Genomic DNA, 14,199 nt, shown 5'->3' on the forward strand with positions numbered 1-14,199 from the left:
TAAAGAGTGGATTGTTTATTTAACACGCATTTCTTTGAGGTTGAGTGATACTTCATGAGTTCAGTTGGACATTTTAACCTGATTTTTATGAACTGAATGTTTTACCCTTTGCCTATTGTTATATTTTTGTGTTTATCTTGACTCAGTCTTAATACATCTATTTAACATTGCTTGTGCATCTTGTTGGGTATGAATGAAACAGGGTAACAGCTTTCCTTAGGACACCTCTGGTTTCTGTCTCTAGCCCTGAAATCACATGAAACTGTGGTCGGAGATTCACCTCATAGTCCCAGAAACCCCTTTCAGCCTGAGGACCATGAGTAACCAGACTCTGGTGACAGAATTTGTCCTGCAGGGTTTCTCAGAGCACCCAGAATACAGTGTGCTCTTCTTCAGCTGTTTCCTCTCCCTCTACTTTGTGGCACTCACAGGAAATATTCTTATCATTTTGGCTATCGCCTTCAACCCCGGGCTCCATACCCCCATGTACTTTTTCCTCTTCAACTTGGCAACTATGGACATTATCTGCACATCTTCCGTCATACCCAAGGCACTGGAGGGCCTAGTATTAGAGGAGAACTCCATCTCCTATGGGGGCTGCATGGCCCAGCTTTACTTCCTCACCTGGGCTGCATCTTCTGAGCTGCTCCTCCTCACGGTCATGGCCTATGACCGGTATGCAGCCATCTGCCACCCACTGCACTATAGCACCTTGATGAGCAAGGCATTCTGTGGCACGCTGGCCGCAGGTGTGTGGGTACTGTGTGCCTTCAACACGGCCATCCACACTGGCCTGATGCTGCACTTGAATTTCTGTGGCCCCAATGTTATCACCCATTTCTTCTGTGAGGTCCCTCCTCTGTTACTTCTCTCCTGTAGCTCCACCTATGTGAACAGCATCATGATTGTCCTGGCTGATGCCTTTTATGGTATATTGAACTTCCTGATGACCATCGTGTCATATGGCTTCATCATCTCCAGCATCCTAAAGATGCGCACTGTGGAGGGGAAGAAGAAGTCCTTTTCCACCTGCTCTTCCCACCTTATTGTGGTGTGCATGTACTACACTGCTGTCTTCTATGCCTACATAAGCCCTGTCTCCAACTACAGTGCAGAGAAGAGCGAGTTGGCTGGTGTACTATACACCATGTTGAGCCCTACTCTCAATCCCCTCATCTATACTTTGAGAAACAAGGAGGTCAGAGCAGCTCTCAGGAAGCTTTCCCCCTTCTTCAGAAATTAGCCTGTGTCTTCTGAAGCTCTTCTTTGAGACTGCAGTTTAAGTGGGAATTGACCTTTCTATGAAGGGTCTGATGAGTGAGTTTCTGGCCTGGAAAGTAAGTAAATTTGTCTCTTCTACCCAAAATAATGGGTGAGCTTCAAATTCTGAGGCCCTGAGGCTGGCTGACATGAAGACTGTGGTTGAATGTGAGCCTCCAGTACGTGAGGTCTCATGGTCTGACCCCGAAGTAATGTCGTTACCATGTTGGCAGGGAAACAAAGATCTCCGGGAGAAGAGAAGGCGCCTTGTGTTGTAGAATTACAACTGTACGGAAGTGTTTTCCTTTTCTCTTTGGTTTGTACCATGTTCAGACTGTAAATCTTGCAATGACACCAAAAATTTAGGTGTGTGGACCTTAAAAGAGTTAGGCAGCAAGTGTGGACCTTATAGCACTTCGAGAATTGCTAGGCTGAAGAATTTCTTAAGGTGACCACCCGCTCCTAAGAAACCTACTCCTGCTATCTTACCCCAAGTATTTCCTCCGGAGCCAATTACACTTTAAAAATAGTTTCTGATTCTAATGAAAACTGTTGCTGTTGTTTTTGTTTCTCCCTTTTCTTCTCAGCACACGCAAAGTGAAACATACTATTCGAATCATCACTTTGTTTCAACAACTTTGTTAAGGGATAATTTATGTATAAAAACTGTGCATACTTAATGCATACAGCTTGATGAGTATGACACATGCAATTACTACTTTGTTTTGAATGCAGAAATTTCAGCTTTAAAATCTGGGCTAAAGAAGAAGATATAACAATTATAAATATATATGCACCCAGCATAGGAGCACTGCAATATGTAAGGCAAATGCTAATGAGTATGAAAGGGGAAATTAACAAAAACACAATAATAGTGGGAGACTTTAATACCCCACTCACACCTATGACAGATCAAGTAAACAGAAAATTAATAAGGAAATACAAACTTTAAATGACACAATGAACCAGCTAAACCTAATTGATATCTATAGGACATTTCACCCCCAAAACAATCAATTTCACCTTTTTCTCAAGTGCACACGGAACCTTCTCCAGAATAGATCACATCTTGGGCCATAAATCTAGCCTTGGTAAATTCAAAAAAACTGAAATCATTCCAGTCATCTTTTCTGACCACAATGCAGTAAGACTAGATCTCAATTGCAGGAAAAAAACTATTAAAAATTCAAACACATGGAGGCTAAATAACACTCTTCTGAAGAACCAACAAATCATAGAAGAAATCAAAAAGGAAATAAAAATATGCATAGAAATGAATGAAAATGAAAACACAACAACCCAAAACCTATGGGACACTGTAAAAGCAGTGCTAAGGGGAAGGTTCATAGCATTACAGGCTTACTCAAGAAACAAGAAAAAAGTCAAATAGATAACCTAGCTCTACACCTAAAGCAACTAGAGAAGAAAGAAATGAAGAAACCCAGGGTTAGTATAAGGAAAGAAATCTTAAAAATTAGGGCAAAAATAAATGCAAAAGAAACAAAAGAGACCATAGTAAAAATCAACAAAGCTAAAAGCTGGTTTTTTGAAAAGATAAACAAAACTGACAAATCGTTAGCAAGACTCATTAAGAAACAAAGGGAGAAGAACCAAATCAACAAAATTAGAAATGAAAATGGAGAGATCACAACAGACAACACTGAAATGCAAAGTATCATAAGAGATTACTACCAGCAGCTCTATGCCAATAAAATGTACAACTTTGAAGAAATGGAAAAATTCCTAGAAAAGGATGACTTTGCAAAACTGAACCAGGAAGAAACAGAAGATCATAACAGACCCATCACAAGCACGGAAATCAAAACTGTAATCAGAAATCTTCCAGCAAACAAAAGCCCAGGACCAGATGGCTTCACAGCTGAATTCTACCAAAAATTTAGAGAAGAGCTAAAACCTATCTTACTCAAACTCTTCCAGAAAACTGCAGAAGAAGATAAGCTTCCAAACTCATTTTATGAGGATACCATCACCCTAATTCCAAAACCAGACAAAGATGCCACAAAAAAAGACAACTACAGGCCAATATTGCTGATGCACATAGATGCAAAAATCCTTAACAAAATTCTAGCAAACAGAATTCAACAACATATTAAAAAGATCATACATCATGACCAAGTGGGCTTTATCCCAGGAATGCAAAGATTCTTTAATATCCGCAAATCAATCAATGTAGTACACCACATTAACAAATTGAAAGATAAAAACCATATGATTATCTCAATAGATGCAGAGAAAGCCATTGACAAAATTCAACATCCATTTATGATAAAAACTCTCCAGAAAGCAGGAATAGAAGGAGCATACCTCAACATAATTAAAGCTATATATGACAAACCCACAGCAAGCATTATCCTCAATGGTGAAAAATTGAAAACATTTCCCTTAAAATCAGGAACAAGACAAGGGTGCCCACTCTCACCACTACTATTCAACATAGTTTTAGAAGTTTTGGCCACAGCAATCAGAGCAGAAAAATAAATAAAGGGAATCCAGATAGGAAAAGAAGAAGTGAAACTCTCACTGTTTTCAGATGACATGATCCTCTACATAGAAAACCCTAAAGACTCTACCAGAAAAATACCAGAGTTAATCAATGAATATAGTAAAGTTGCAGGATATAAAATTAACACACAGAAATCCCTTGCATTCTTATACACTAACAATGAGAATACAGAAAGAGAAGTTAAGGAAACAATATCATTCACCATTGCAACAAAAATAATAAAGTATTTAGGAGTATATCTACCTAAAGAAACAAAAGGCCTATACATAGAAAACTTTAAAACACTGATGAAAGAAATCAAAGAGGACACAATTAGATGGAGAAATATACCGTGTTCATGGATTGGAAGAATCAATATTGTGAAAATGAGTATACTACCCAAAGCAATCTATAGATTCAGTGCAATCCCTATCAAGCTACCAACGGTATTTTTCACAGAACTAGAACAAATAATTTCACAATTTGTATGGATATGCAAAAAACCTCGAATAGCCAAAGCAATCTTGAGAAAGAAGAATGGAACTGGAGGAATCAACCTGCCTGACTTCAGGCCCTACTACAAAGCCGCAGTCATCAAGACAGTATGGTGCTGGCACAAAGACAGAAATATAGATCAATGGAGCAAAATAGAAAGCCCAGAGATAAATCCAAGTACCTACAGACACCTTATCTTCGACAAAGGAGGCAAGAATATACAATGGAAAAAAGACAAGCTCTTTAACAAGTGGTGCTGGGGAAACGGGTCAACCACTTGTAAAAGAATGAAGCTAGAACACTTTCTAACACCATACACAAAAATAAACTCAAAATGGATCTAAATGTAAGACCAGAAACTATAAAACTCCTAGAGGAGAACAAAGGCAAACCCTCTCCGACATAAATCACAGCAAGATCCTCTATGACCCACCTCCCAGAATATTGGAAATAAAAGCAAAAGTAAACAAATGGGACCTAATGAAACTTAAAAGCTTTTGCATGACAAAGGACACTATAAGCAAGGTGAAAAGACAGCCTTCAGATTGGGAGAAAATAATAGCAAATGAAGAAACAGACAAAGGATTAATCTCAAAAATACAAGCAACTCCTGCAGCTCAATGCCAGAAAAATAAAAGACCCAATCAAAAAATGAGCCAAAGAACTAAACAGACATTTCTCCAAAGAAGACATACAGATGGCTAACAAACACATGAAAAGATGCTCAACATTACTCATTATCAGAGAAATGCAAATCAAAACCTCAATAAGGTACCATTACACACCAGATAGAATGGCTGCTATTCAAAAGTCTACAAGCAATAAATGCTGGAAAGGGTGTGGAGAAAAGGGAACCATCTTACACGGTGGGAATGCAAACTAGTACAGCCGCTATGAAGAACAGTGTGGCGATTCCTTAAATAACTGGAAGTAGAACTGCCATATGACCCAGCAATCCCACTTCTGGGCATACACACTGAGGAAACCAGATCTGAAAGAGACATGTGTACCCCAGTGTTCATTGCAGCACTGTTTATAATAGCCAGGACATGGAAGCAACCTAGATGCCCATCAGCAGACGAATGGATAAGGAAGCTATGATACATATACACTATGGAATATTACTCAGCCGTTAAAAAGAATCCATTTGTACTGGCACAAAGACAGAAATTTAGATCAATGGAACAGAATAGAAAGCCCAGAGATAAATCCACGAACCTATGGAAACCTTATCTTTGACAAAGGAGACAAGGATATAGAATGGAAAAAAGACAACCTCTTTAACAAGTGGTGCTGGGAAAACTGGCCAACCACTTGTTAAAGAATGAAACTAGAGCACTTTCTAACATCATACACAAAAATAAACTCAAAATGGATTAAAGATCTAAATGTAAGACCAGAAACTATAAAACTCCTAGAGGAGAACATAGACAAAACACTCTCCAACATAAATCTCAGCAAGATCCTCTATGACCCACCTCCCAGAATATTGGAAATAAAAGCAAAAATAAACAAATGGGACCTAATGATACTTAAAAGCTTCTGCACTACAAAGGAAACTATAAGGTGAAAAGACAGTCCTCAGATTGGGAGAAAATAATAGCAAATGAAGAAACAGACAAAGGATTAATCTCAAAAATATACAAGCAACTCCTGAAGCTCAATGCCAGAAAAATAAATGACCCAATCAAAAAATGGGCCAAAAAACTAAACAGACATTTCTCCAAAGAAGACATACAGATGGCTAACAAACACATGAAAAGATGCTCAACGTCACTCATTATCAGAGAAATGCAAATCAAAACCACAATGAGGTACGATTACACGCCAGTCAGGATGGCTGCTATCCAAAAGTCTACAAGCAATAAATGCTGGAGAGGGTGTGGAGAAAAGGGAACCCTCTTACACTGTTGGTGGGAATGCAAACTAGTACAGCCACTATGGAAAACAGTGTGGAGATTTCTTAAAAAACTGGAAATAGAACTGCCATATGACCCAGCAATCCCACTTCTGGGCATACACACTGAGGAAACCAGATCTGAAAGAGACACATGTACCCCAATGTTCATCGCAGCACTGTTTATAATAGCCAGGACATGGAAGCAACCTAGATGGCCATCAGCAGATGAATGGATAAGGAAACTGTGGTACATATACACCATGGAATATTACTCAACCATTAAAAAGAATTCATTTGAATCAGTTCTAATGAGATCGATGAAACTGGAGCCCATTATGCAGAGTGAAGTAAGCCAGAAAGATAAAGAACAGCATACTAACACATATATATGGAATTTAGAAAGATGGTAACGATAACCCTATATGCAAAACAGAAAGAGACACAGAAGTACAGAACAGACTTTTGAACTCTGTGGGAGAAGGTGAGGGTGGGATGTTTCGAAAGAACAGCATGTATATTATCTATGGTGAAACAGATCACTAGCCCTGGTGAGATGCATGAGACAAGTACTCGAGCCTGGTGCACTGGGAGGACCCAGAGGAGTCGGGTGGAGAGGGAGGTGGGAGGGGGGATCAGGATGGGGAATAAGTGTAACTCTATGGCTGATTCATGTCAATGTATGACAAAATCCACTGAATGTTGTGAAGTAATTAGCCTCCAACTAATACAATAAAATTAAAAAAAGAAAAGAATTCATTTGAATCAGTTCTAATGAGGTGGATGAAACTGGAGCCCATTATACAGAGTGAAGTAAGTCAGAAAGATAAAGAACAATACAGTATACTAATGCATATATATGGAATTTAAAAAGATGGTAACAATAACCCTATATGCAAAATAGAAAAAGAGACACAGATGTACAGAACAGACTTTTAGACTCTGTGGGAGAAGGCGAGGGTGGGATGTTCTGAGAGAACAGCATTGAAACAACTATACTATCAAGGGTGAAACAGATCACCAGCCCAGGTTGGATGCATGAGACGGGTGCTCAGGGCTGGTGCATTGGGAAGACCCAGAGGGATGGGATGGAGAGGGAGGTGGGAGGGGGGATTGGGATGGGGAACACATGTAAATCCATGGCTGATTCATGTCAATGTATCCAAAAACCAGTCCTTACAAAAACCAGGGCCTTACAAATACAATATTGTAAAGTAATTAGCCTCCACCTAATAAAAGTAAATGGGAAAAAAATAAAAAATAAATAAATAAAATAGAATAAACTCTGGGCTAAGCATTTAGAAAAATGCCTGTGATTTCTTATTCTTTCTTTTCTTTATTCTCAAATCATGAGTACCTGACCTACGTTATTGACCTGGAGTGGAGACTACTGCTATGGTTTAGCTTTAAAAGTTACACAGTTTTGCAAGAAGGCAATGCTACACTCCTATTGTTGCAGAATACTACAGGGTGGACAAGTCCTCTGTGTCTAATGGGACTGAAAGATTGATTCTGTTTATTATGTCCCTTTAAAAATGATAGGAGCAAGTCATGACTATTTAGCTGAATCTTTGAGGTTGAAGAAAAACATATATTTTTCGCTATTGCATATGGAGCCTGAGAGTAGAATTTGACGTTGATTTATAAGGAATGAGTTGTCCATGATTCTTCATCCAGTATTCTCATTGGCCTTCAACAGAAGCATAGTGATGTGAGGCATGAAATTCAAGAATTTGATGAACCACAGGCTGACTGAGGCAATGGTACATAGGTTGGTAGGGACTGAGTCTAATCACCTCTAATGGAATTCTGACACCCAAATAGCACGTTCAAGCCCTCAGTGGTCTCAGAGACTTTGCAATGAACAGGGCTTTGAAAACTACCACTAATGACTCAGTGTGTTCACTAATTTTCAACACGCATTGAAGAATATACGTGTTTTTCATCTTGGTTGATTATAATTTTTATATTTTCTACATTTTGTAATGGGTTAAAAAGCAAATAAAATGCTTAGACACTTATTGAGTATTTAACAGAGCATTACTCATTTGACAAAACAGAAATATGAAACTTGACTCATATCCTTAGAAAACTGGTAACCTAATTAAGAAGACACTAGTACCCGTACTAATGAATATAAAAAGAAAAGGCATGAAGAGAGCTGCATTACAGGGTGTAGTGTAGTGGTGCTGCAGATGCCCAGAGATGTGTATAGTGTAGAAAGAGCCCTGAACTGGGAGGAAGAAGATTTGGGTTCATGTTCGGGCTCTTTCAGAGCACTCAGTCCATCTGAGCTCTCATTTACTTGTAAGAATAATGAGGACAATAATTCAACCTAGAGATGCAGCCAAGACTGAGAGAGAGAACTTAAGCCGAAAGTATTAAGTGCTATGTGAGTTTAAAATGTTGCTATTGGTGAATGATCACCAAGGATAGGAGCAGTCAAGGAAGCCTGGATGTCACAGCTCCCCACCCCTGCCTATCTCAGAGTGATGTTTTCAGTGGTTAGCTGGAAAGGGTGAGTGCGGGTTAAGTGGCAGGACCACACGGGACCACACAGAAAGGGGCCACTGGGCCTGCCAAGGATTTGACTGTGAAAATGACCTGGTGAGGATAAGAAGTTGGGACAGATGAATGAGAAACCATTCAGTGGTCCCCGATGTAAAGTGGATCCTGTTTATCTCAGGAAGCCTCAGGCTCCTGAGGGACACCACCCCTACCCAGGAAAGGCCAAAAAAAGAGTTCCTTGATGGAGATAGATCATCAACCTTTCTTTAGTCCTAGATTCTCTCCCAGCTCCCAAAGTCCATCTTCTTTTAGGCCCAATGTTTTTTTCCTGCTCTTTAAATTCAAACAGGTCCATTTTTTTGCTTTTAGGCAAACTTTTCACTTTCCTGTTCAGTTGAGTCCCCTGTCTCAGGTTCTGTTATATTATCCATTTGAACAACTGCTCCTTCTCTCTGTAGCCCTTCTGGTACAGGTAGCACCTCCCTCCCTACTGAGTTTTGTCTTGCTTGGAGTTTGTCTTCTCAGAACAAATGATTCTTTTTTATTTTTTTTGTTTCTTTTTTTTTTTCCATTTTTTTTTTTATTAGTTGGAGGCTAATTACTTTACAATATTGTAGTGTTTTTTGTCATACATTGACTTGAATCAGCCATAAATTTGCATGTGTTCCCCATCCTGAATCCCCCTCCCACCTCCCTCCCCGTCCCATCCCTCTGGGTCATCCCAGTGCACCAGCCCCGAGCACTAACTCACCTGGCAACTGAAACTTTGTTCTTTTTGTGAGAACTGGCACTAATGTGAGAGCTTCCCAGGTGGCGCTAGTGGTAAAGAACCCATCTGCAAATGCAGGAGACATGGGTTCAATCCCTGAGTCAGGAAGATCCCCTGGAGGAGGGCATTGCAACCCACTCCAGTATCCTTGCCTGGAGAATCCCATGGACAGAGGAGCCTGTCTGGCTCTGGTCCAGAGGGTCACAAAGAGTCAGACACGACTGAAACGACTTAGCACGCATGCACAACACCAATGTACCTCATTTAGCTGATACTGAGAAGTGTTTCTTGCTTTCATGTGTTATCTTTAAAAATTATTAGTCTTCGTGATTTGATGCAGATAGACTCATGATCCCACAGGCATCCAGCAGGCAGCCCTTTCTATGACTTCACATTATCAGTCCTTTGAAAAGTCACAGAGAGGAACTGATAAACATTTCACTTCTTTCCTTTTCTCTGTTTTTTGTCTTTGATAATAAATATCAGTCAGGGGAAAAGGCGACCACTTCCTTCTTTAAAATGATTCACCAACCATGAGCCCTTGCCATTTTGGTTTCCCTGACTCAAGCAGACCTCCTGCAAGTGATTGGAATCAGACTGATCTACCAGCACCAACACCCACAAAAGAAGGGTCTGCTGATGAAAATAAGATATGGGCCTGTGGTGCATCCAGCTCCCTCTCTGTGGAGGCTGCTTCATGAACTTCAGTCTTAGCCACATTTCTGACTGACCTCTGGGCCAAGACATTATGGTGGGTGCATGGTTGTGTTTTAGGCTGGCTTTCATTTTTCTTTGGGGTTTGTCAACCTCAACACTGTGAACATTTGAGTTGAATCATTGCTGTGGTGGTTGTCCTGTGCATTGTAGGATATTTAGCAACAAACTTGGCCTCTACCACCTAGATGCCAGTAAGACAAACCCTAGTTTAAGAGAGTCAAGAGTGTCTTTAGAGATGTCAAATCTTGGGAGGTGAGCGGGAAGGGAGAAAAATTATCCCTGGGTGAGAACCTCTGAACTACAGCCAACCAGAGATGTCCTCTCTCACATTTGAAAGGTTCATGATTGCTGCTATGCTGCTTTTGCCACTATGACAACTTCATCCAATATGAGAGTCTCTGTATGTCTGATCTGGGATGAAGTACACCCACAATTTTTCTCCGGTTTTCCAGCAATGCTGTAAGAGGTTAGGTAACAGGGTCAAGTCACAAAATGAATGGGTGCTGGAGATAGGATTTGAAAGAAAGCTCCATGAATTAAGGGCATAAGCTCCTAACCATCAATGTATATTATAGTTTATCATGAGCTCCAGCTTCTGGTACTGTCCTTGGTTATGACAATAAGGTGTTAATAAGTGGCAAACCTGCTGAAGCTCCTGGCCAACCTGACCAATGGACCTGGAAGAGCAAACTTTTTGAAAGTTTTTGGAAAATGCTACTACACTAGCCTCTGCAAAGGACACAAGATTTAGATCCTGTTAACTTTTGTCAGATCTATTGAATTGGTACAGTGCTGTCTGCCACTCAGTTATCAGAGACAGCATACTTGAGTCACTTTCCCAAATGTGGATTTTTTAGAGCTCTGTGCAGCAGGCGTAGGCAATTGTTTACAGAGAAAGGGCACGCCATAAGACTGGAGAAGTCCTATCATGTTTAGTTTCCATTGCATGAAACAGATTCTTAGTTTATCTTTTAAATGTACTACAATATTGTAAAGTTATTAGCCTCCAACTAATAAAAATAAATGGAAAAAAATATACTCTGAGAACCCCTCTTCTTTTGGAAAAGGAGGCTGGGGAGATTACTTTTATCAAAGGCAAGCAAAAGGTATTTGGCTCACTCCTCCTGGAAGAGGACATAACCCAGAAGCGTGGCTAGGCCTTGGTCCACTACTGCCAGCTAGGGTGAGCCCAGGACTCTCCTCAGAGGAGAGCACTACCCATCAGCCAGCCATCACAACTGCACTGTACTATCTCGGCAGCCTGGCTAGAGTGCTCCTGGTATTTTCTAAAGAATCATACTTGGAGGAGGGAATTTGGGTTCCTGAGAACAACATTTCTTTACACTGGCTCCATGTCACATTCATGAACTAAGTCATGATTCTGTCTTGCTTTGTTCCTTCTGAGGGGTAAGCAAGCCTCATGCTTTTAGCATGTTGTTATATCCATATATCTGAGTCACAGCATGTTGGTAGTATGATACTGAGTTGCTTTGCCTTTGTGTGCTCCTATAGACTGTCTTTTCCTTTTTAAACACTTGTACTCAGACTATGATAGACTAATCAGGAAATTGAGAACTTTTAGAATGCTTCATTTTCCTGAATTGTAATGAATTATGATCAACAGAGACTTTCTTTTCCTTCTTCCCTTCCCTCCTTCCTTTCCTTATTTCTTTCTTCTTCCTTGAATACAGAGAGTTAACACCTTCTTTGGTTCATGATGAATTATCATTATTCATCCATGCAAGAACTCTGTTACATTTTTTATTTATAAATATATTCAGTTTTATTCCCCTTTAGTAAGTCCTTTCTCTCTTCCATATGCAACCCTTTTAATATAGATTTAAAAAAATTTGTGTTCTTGTGAAAAGGTATATTTGTTTCGTATGTGTATATTATTAATTTGTGTAAATGATATTATTTTATTTTTCTCATTTCTTTTTTCACTTGGCACTGTTTTTAATATAGTTTTGGAAATCCTTAACATAGCAATCAGAGAAGAAAAAGAAATAAATCCAAATTGGAAAGGAAGAAGTAAATTTGTCACTGTTTGCAGGTGACATACTATACATAGAAAATCCTGAAGACACCAGCAGAAAACTATAACTCATCAAAGAATTCTATAAATTTGCAGGATACAAAATTAATATATAGAAATCTGTTGCATTTCTATACACTAACAATGAAATATCAGAAAGAAAAATTAAGGAAATGATTATGTTTACCATCACATCAAAAATAATAAAATACCTAGGAATGAACCTCCCTAAGGAGGCAAAAGACCTGTATCCTGAAAACTATAAGACACTGATGAGAGAAATTGAATACAACAGAAACAGAAAGATATATCATGTTCTTGGATTGGAAGAATCAATATTGTTACAGTGGTCATACAACTGAAGGTAATCTACAGATTCATGCAATCTTTATCAAAATACCAATGGCATTTTTCATAGACCTAGAAAAAATAATTTTAAAATTTGTATGGAAACATGAAGACTTAGATTAGCCAAAAAAAAAAAAAAAAAAAAAATTAAAAAGGAAGAGCAGAGCTGGAGAAATCGTGCTTCCTGACCTCAGGCTGTTCTACAAAGCTATAACAATCAAAAGAGTATGGTACTGACACAAAAACAGACATACAGATCAATGTAATATGATAGGGAACACATAAATAAATCCACGCACTTATGGTCACTTAATCTACAACAGTTAGAACCAGACATGAAACAGCAGACTGGTTCAAAATTGGGAAAGGAGTACATCAAGACTGTATATTGTCACCCTGTTCCTTTAACTTCTATGCATGGTACATCATGTAAAATTCAGGGCTGGATGACTCACAAGCTGGAATCAAGATTCCTGGGAGAAATATCAATAACCTCAGATTCACAGATGATACTACTATAATGACAGAAATCAAAGAGGAACTAAAGAGCCTCTTGAGGAGAGTGAAAGAGGAGAGTGAAAGAGCAGAGTGAAAAAGCTGGCTCAACACTCAACATTCAGGAAACTAAGAATATGGCATCCAGTTCCATCATTTCATGGCAAATAGATGGGGAAAAAGTGGAAACAGCTGCGGATTTTATTTTCTTGGCCTCCAAAATCACTGTGGATGGTGACTGCAGCCACAAAATTAAAAGATTCTTGCTCCTTGGAGGAAAAGCTATGACAAATCTAGACAGCATATTAGAAAGCAGAGACATCACTTTGCTGACAAAGGTCCATGTAGTCAAAGCTATGGTTTTTCCAGTAGTCATGTATGGATGTGAGAGGTGGATCATAAAGAAAGCTGAGCACTGAAAAATTGATGCTTTTGTATTGAGCTGCTGGAGAAGACTCTTAAAAGTCACTTGGGCAGCAAGGAGATCAAAGCAGTCAACCCTAAAGGAAATAAACCCTGAATATTCATTGGAAGGACTGATGCTGAAGCTGAAACTCTAATACTTTGGCCATAGATGTGAAGAGCCAACTCATTAGAAAAGACCCTAATGCTGGGAAAGATTGAGGGTAGGAGAAGGGAGTGACTGAGGATAAGATAGTTGAATGGCATCACTGACTTAATGAACATGAGTTTGAGCAAACTGCGGGAGATAGTGAAGGACGGGGAAGCCTGGGATGCTGCAGCTCATGGGGTTGAAAAGAGTCGGACATAACTTAGAAACTGAACAATAGTCTACAACAAAAGAGGAAATTTATAATGGAGAAAAGAGAGTTTTTTCAATAAGTGGGGCTGGGAAAATGGGACAGCTACATGGAAAAGAATGAAACTGGAACATTCTCTAACACCATATACAAAAAAACCCAAAGTGAATTAAAGACCTAAATGTAAGACTGAATACTATGTAACTCTTAGAGGAAAACATAGGCAAAACATTCTTCTGACATAAATAGCAAAATTTTTTGATCCATCTCCAAAAGTAAAGGAAACAGAAATAAACATATGGGACCTAAATAACTTAAAAACTTTTGCATAGTGGAGGAAGCCATTGAAAAAATGAAAAGACAACCTACTGAATGGAAGAAAATATTTGCAAATGATATAGCTGATATCCA

General features: G+C 39.2%; 1 protein-coding gene across 1 annotated transcript; it reads left to right on the top strand.

The window, feature by feature from the left end:
• Positions 1–256: 256 nt before the first annotated feature.
• Positions 257–1,243, top strand: OR13A1 (olfactory receptor family 13 subfamily A member 1). The gene has a single exon (XM_065919960.1). The coding sequence runs from the start codon at positions 257–259 to the stop codon at positions 1,241–1,243; it is 987 nt and encodes a 328-aa protein (XP_065776032.1).
• The last annotated feature ends 12,956 nt before the right edge of the window (positions 1,244–14,199 follow it).

Source organism: Muntiacus reevesi, chromosome 2 (assembly GCF_963930625.1).
Source record: "Muntiacus reevesi chromosome 2, mMunRee1.1, whole genome shotgun sequence".
Lineage (NCBI taxonomy): Eukaryota > Metazoa > Chordata > Mammalia > Artiodactyla > Cervidae > Muntiacus > Muntiacus reevesi.

Excerpts from the sequence above, each read along its gene's own strand:
- OR13A1 (XM_065919960.1), top strand. The coding sequence starts at position 257 with ATGAAACTGTGGTCGGAGATTCACCTCATAGTCCCAGAAACCCCTTTC.